Source organism: Atta cephalotes (genome assembly GCF_000143395.1).
Source record: "Atta cephalotes unplaced genomic scaffold scaffold00004, whole genome shotgun sequence".
NCBI lineage: Eukaryota > Metazoa > Arthropoda > Insecta > Hymenoptera > Formicidae > Atta > Atta cephalotes.
In genome coordinates, this window is record NW_012130068.1 from 1,088,620 (window position 1) to 1,095,511 (window position 6,892).

At 33.6% G+C, this 6,892-nt stretch overlaps 1 protein-coding gene across 1 annotated transcript in view; it reads left to right on the forward strand.

Moving 5' to 3' along the window:
- Nucleotides 1–6,892, forward strand: part of LOC105625884 (protein timeless homolog) — a 110,613-nt gene that overhangs the window by 7,147 nt on the left and 96,574 nt on the right. The window contains exons 11-13 of the mRNA XM_012207193.1: nucleotides 572–705; nucleotides 795–942; nucleotides 1,066–1,146. Of these exons, the coding sequence (XP_012062583.1) occupies nucleotides 572–705; nucleotides 795–942; nucleotides 1,066–1,146 (363 nt within the window). The remainder of the gene's footprint in view (nucleotides 1–571; nucleotides 706–794; nucleotides 943–1,065; nucleotides 1,147–6,892) is intronic.

Sequence of the window (6,892 nt, forward strand, 5' to 3'; positions counted from 1 at the left end):
AGAGAGAGAGAGAGAAACTCTTTACCGAAAGTTTTATCTACCGCAGACAGATTGATTCACTTTCGGATCAATCGGTTCGACCAGCCAGGAAGCCACTCTGGCTCCCTCCGATGCTGTTCCTTTTCGACTATTTCTCTTCTTCGGCGGCTGGTCTCGGTACCACGCGCTCACACCCACCCGTTTCTTCCTCCCTTCTACGGTTCGGCGGAATAAACAACTTTTATCGACCTTCCGGCCGGCGAAATGGGAAAAGGCGGTGGGCGTTCAACTTGCTACGAGTTTGACGGGTTTTGCGCGGATTTCCACGACGGAAATGTAAGGGTGGCGCGACGTACCGCAATGCCACGTTGCTGCTACTTTGACGTTACAGGGACGCTGACGAAAACAGGACGACAGTTCCGTCAAACTTTAGCTTTGATGGCGGTAGCGCGCGTTGCCGGAACTAAATTGACAAATTAATGCGCGAGTAGCAGGATTGAATTAATTTCTTGTCACAAGGAAGGAAGGAAAGCGGTTTAAGTTTACCATCGGCTTAAAACAATGTAATTACATGAATATGCTTATCTTTTAGGCAGTACTTAGTGGATCTTATCACAACTATTCATACATTTCTGAAAATACTTGAACACTACTGTCAGAAAGGCCAGCAACATCTCGTAGTTCAAAAAATAAAGTTAAAGAGAAAAAGAACTAAAAAGGAAAAAAGTAAGATTTGTTTTTGTATTGACTGTTTAGAAGAATTTAAAATTAAATTTGATAATTTAACGTAAAATTGTTGAATTTTTTTTAACCAGAGTCTACTCAGGAAAATGTAACAGCTCCTACTTTGGAAGAACGTTGGGATATTATTGGTCCCGAATTATCTGCTGTTATGCGCGATGCCGTTATACCTGTAGTGGTGCCGTTTGATGCAACCTTAGACACACCTATCGACGATCAAAAGTACATATTAACATTATGATGATTAAGTAGAAGAATTATATTTACGTTATTATTGATATATTTGTTGAAATGATTGAAAGTATATACGATCGTCTACGATTTCTTTTTTGTTTCTGATTATAGAGCAGATGCTATGAAGAGAATCCAGAAATTAATGCGACAAAGAAACTTGGAACAGGCAGTCGGTCTTCTACGTGCAGCAAGGTAAGGGATTTGTTTATTTTGAGAAGTGATTTCTAGAAAGTAGCTTGTTGTCATGAAATTCATGCTGAAGCGATGGCATTGTTGTTTATTTTGAAAATCAGTTTTGCACCTAAACTATTGTCATGCAATGCGATGAGTGAGTTACAAAGTAATGACATCTCTGTTACTTTGTTTAATTGAAATGCGACAGATTGCTTGCATTAAAATATCATATATAATTATAATATTTCGCTTGCAATATCGTAATTTATGTTCTAGGCGATTAATACATATGTAAATTTTTATGGAATTTTTAGTTTGGTCGCTATAAAAAATCTTTTATTTCTTATCTCTGGATTTTTATCGTTTAATTTTTAATTCACATTATTTTTTAACAATAATATTATATATCAATATATAGAAATCTTTGTTTTTTTATCTTTTTATACATTTACAACGCTTATATTTTTGTGAGGGAATTTACAGTTTTCAATTACAGAAGATATATTTTCGAGGTAAGTCAGTTAATTACGGGGATTGTGCAGGCTTTGTTTTGTCAAACAAAGGCGTTCATTATGTTAGGGTTAGAGGGTCAGTAAGAACAAGGGATTTATTCACGTAAACTTGATGAATTTTGGATCCTTTGAGCCAAGCGTATATAGTATATGTGAAATATAACATAAATAAAAGTAAAATATAGATAGTAATATAATAATGACGTAAATACGTAATATTAATATACTTTCTGATTACATAATATTGTAAAAGTTATGATTCGGTTCATTCTCTTTCTCATATATTTATTTTCTTGAATTATTTATATATAAAATCATATACTTAACACAAAATTCGTTTATTATCTTGTTATTTTCATTTAAAAAATTAATTCAAAAATGTTCTATAAAAAATAGTTAATGAAAAACTTATTATTCTTTTGTGATTTTTGTTAGACGTTTGATTATAATTCCTGTAATATATTAATTACGCTTATTGAGCTATTTGAGATTTTTTTTTGGCTTTGTGCATCGACCAGTCACACGGCCAATTAACTGGCGAAAAGCCAAGCGTTTGCACTGCCGCAGATATTTACATTACATTAAATCTGAAAGGGATCTACCGCGCTCTTGTAACGCGTCGGTATACACCGGTTCATCGGGGTGAACCGGTACCCAACCAACTCTTTGAAGTGTTCCAGCTCTAAATGTGCCTATGAGTCATGTCCCTCTGTCAACTTGTTTCTGCGTTCTACCTCGCCAACTCTTCTCCCTCTAAGGCTTAATCGCTGCCTCGATGCTTTTCCGCGAGATTCGATATACCCTTCGCTGATAAACTCCGTCGACGTGTAAATAGATTCTTTACGCGGCTCGTCTCAAAGCATTTTCGCTTTTACGCTATAAACGCGTACACAGATCGTGTATGTCTTAAATTTTCTTTATACAGAATAATTCAGTAAATATCAAAAAATAACGTTTATCATCTAAATTTCACAATCTCAAATTACCTCGTCAGTGACATTTAAAAATAACCGTTGTGCGCTAAGACGTTAGTTTTAACTGAGAATACCGGATACAGGGCGTTGTACCATTAATCTTTAACTTTATTAGTTCTATCAGATTGGAGTGCCGTGATATAACCGCGGGAATAAAAGTCGGGTTTATCGTCACCGCCTTCCTCTATCATAAAGCTATGAAATTATAGTCCCTTCCGCGATTTTTCTTTACGTGATATCATCACTGCGAACTACTTCGGGAGATTGTACGTAATATTCCATCGTCCATTTTATGGAGGTAATGTTTACTATGGCTGGTACACAATGGTAGTCTGTAGGACCATGCCGACCTTGTGCACACAAGGGGATAAAAGTAGCAGACTGTTGACTACGCCGTATATAGACTACGCCTAAGCGCAGACAATATTGTTAATAAGGCATTTACGGTAATACGTACGTAAGACAAACAATGTAATACCCCCCTATTCTCTTCGCGTACACGTCTTCGTTTCTCAGTTACGGTAGTACTTCTGGTAATCGTGTTTCGTTTGCCTAGCAAATATTCCGTCTGGCTACTGGTTTTAGCCCTCTAATTTTCCATTTGCACCGTCTGCGACCCTCCATACAATAATTTTAACTTACGAATTGCGTAAGATGATTATGACTTACTATGAAAAAAATCTTCAATTTATCATTTTCTTCTTTTTTTATCTAATCGCAGTGCAGTAATGATTTCATTGTTTGCGAAGCACCAGCTTGAAATTTTCTTTCACTATGTATTTTAGGATATTGTGATTAATATGTTGAAACAAAATCTAGTTTATTCAAGAACATTGGAAATATCTGTTTCTAGAATAACTTTGTCTTCTTGCGTATAGTTAGGAGAATAATAAAAAAAAAAGAGAAGAATATCTGTAGAGAGAAATCTTGGAGAGAATTCTTAAAGAGAACTTGTCAGAAGTATGATAATGTAAATACATTTAAGTGCTTTTCTGTGACAATTTAATATCCAAGTCCGAAGGCTGATTCATCTCTTTGCCAAGCATGAAAATGGACGTGTCGAAATTATCTATTTCATGTCTGGCAAAGCGGTATCGGCTTGTATGTCGGAACGCTGAGTCGGAGGATGACGACGACGACGCTGGCGACGACGACGATGACGACGACGGGCACGGCGCGGCGCGTCTGAGAGATTCCATTGTCGCGGAACTTCAAATCGAGGGATAATGGGGATTGTATGCTGCTGAATTTCTATTCAGGAAGCCAGCAGCCAGTACCAGCATCGTACGAGCCACTTCTTCCGCTTCGGGGACAGCACCCTTCCTCTTCTTTTGCGTCCTCTTCCTTTGCGTCAGCTTATTGGATTCATCTCCAGCGGAGAAAATTTTGGAAAGCTTTCGAAAGTGAACCGGACTTTCTTGACCTGCGAACCTAAAATTCGCATACAGCAGAAAAATCGTTATACAGCTTGACTTGCGATTAGCATATGAAAACGATAAGACTGAATTTTTTATCCGAATGGCAGTTATAAAAATTAATGAATATTTTTTTATAATTAAGTTATTAATAATAAAAATCAATAGTGAGAAAATATATTTTTCTAATTTCAATTACTACTTAATCAAAGATAAACATTTTAATTATCATATAGGCTTAATTTAATATATATTCAATACAACTGGAATCAAAAGAATCATCAACTATAGTCGAATTTCATAACAATTGTTTTTACTTTATTTTTAGTGTCTTGTATACGCCAGCTGCGACTCGACTAATGTGCACTATATGGATTACGTGTTTGCTCGCGTGTAAACGTGGATGGATCATGTCCAAACTTGATTTCAATCCGAGTCGTATATTGTAAAATGTATAGTTGTGTCGCGTGTATACGCATAAAACGAACCACGTTCTATGTGCATACGTATCCGCGTTAGAATCGGCCATACGCTTCGCTTTTATATAGTACAATTGCAACTAAGTGCGATTTCATGTCAAGTGACCAAATCCAATTCTCTGGATTTTAATGCGACTCCAGCTCTATTAGGACGGAGTAAAGTAGAAACGATTTTCATTATCAATCGCGCAATGCTATGACAATGGAAGGAAGAAGAAAAGATTTTTATCGCCATTGTTATTTTTACAGCTGAAAGCTACATGATTACAGTGCAAAAGTATTGATAAAGAAATCCATCATCGTAATATTATAATTTTTATTGTAGTCTTCATAGTTTGTGTTTCTTTTCTGTTTGAATATACAAATATTGAATTTAATCACCTATAAAATTAAAATTTTTCATAGTTGTAATCTTTTCACGGAAAGATTTTGCTGAATTAGCTAAAAATTTAGCTACATATACAGAGCTGAAAATAATTTTATTGGATCCAAATAATTATGTAGAATGTTCAAGCTGAGATAAAATCAAAATTTTTTTGTACTTTTGTTGTTTATCATGCTTGAGCATTATTATTTTGATGATTCAACAAAATTATTTTTAAATCTGCTTTTAGCTTTTTGGATACTTCAACAAAACCGTTGTTACTATGTGGCTGCAAATTTTTATAGTTTGATTATAATATTTAATTTGATATATTTAAAACTGGAATTGAATAATAATTATAATCTCTCCCTCCCTCCCTCCCTCCCTCTCTTCCTCCCTCCCTCCCTTCTCCCCTCCCTATTCTACCGTAACAATCTTAATAATCTTATAATCTTTATATATTTATCAATACATACAAAGATATTTAATAAAATATATTAACAACAAATTTTATAGATATTTAAGTTTGCAAGAAAATAATTCTCAATTATGAAAAAAAATTTTATGTGATAAATAAGTTAAAAACTGCATAACAGTACAAAGTTTTTTTTTCATGAGAATAGTTTTTGAAATTGTATATATTTTTTTATATGTAATTAAAAAATTGTAAACAGATATCTTCAGTGTACATTTAAAACGAATGAAATGATATTTGAGAATCATACCGTCGTGTAATGTAAGGTTAAAAAAGTCCACCATTAGCTACACCTTTCTTCGGGGCGTTCCTGAAAACGTGACTTTACTTTTGTTTGCTAGTCACGTTCGCACATGATCATCTGTTTTCTTTTTTCTGACTTCTCATAAAGTATATAGGGTGTCTCACACCCAACTAAGCCAGCTTTCGTATGTCTTGGATGTAATTTTTTTTAAATAAAAGTATGTAGAGAGACTAATGATTTGTAAACTATGAGGGATTGGAAATAAATACTGAAACAGTTATATCATACAAAGTAAAATCAAAAATATTTTACATAAAAAATAAAATTATTAAAAGCTTTATTATTTAGAGAGAATTATGTTATTTTTTTTAGTATATGAGGTCATATAACTCAATTTTTATCAATTTTGTAGTTGGTGAATTTTGCAAAAATTCTGAATCGCATGTCGTGGTAAATTTTAACATGATAATAATGATAAATTTAACAAAATTTAAATATATAGATTGACTTGCTTCGTTGCTATTTTCATCTTCGAAAGTCTTTCTTCTCTCTTATGTGCCTCTTCTCTATTTCCTCGTCCGACGATGGCGGTGGCACTTTCCGCTTTGTGGCCCTAAGATACACAGATACTTTGTAAAGGAGATGCATGTGTGTCAGTACCAACGATAGGGTAGATAGGTGGGTCGACGAAGAATAAAGGTTGGGTGTGAGCACTTGACGCAAGGAGTCCGATGTTGATGTAGATCGTGGTGAGACTCTCATGCTCAAAGGAACCTTCTATAAGACTCATTGAGTTTGCCACTCGGACTTCTCATCGCGTTGTTACTCTGCATCGAATTTTCCTTAGTCGTATGTCTTCAGATAATGAACTTCTTTTATTCAATATCATTTCAATCTTATTAACAATTTATGAATTCATTATTCCATATATTATTTATAGGATTAGAAATTTTATATACTTTGATCCATTGGAACTTTCAATGATATCCTAATTTAGAAAAAGTGTTACAACTTTTTACAAAGAATTTTGTCTGAAAGAATTTAAAGAATGTGATTTAGTTTTCTAAAAAAAAATTAATGTATTTTTTAATTGTAATGCATTTTTTAAGTATAATGTTACAAAATATTTAATGTTTTCATTTCGCGCAGTCCACAGTAAAAAGATTCAACTATAAATAATTTTCATTATTTATCGAGCTTTGCTTTTATGAAATATAAAGTTTGTGCACTTTGTAATAAGTTTTATATATATATATTTATATACATATATATATATATATATATATATATATATATATATA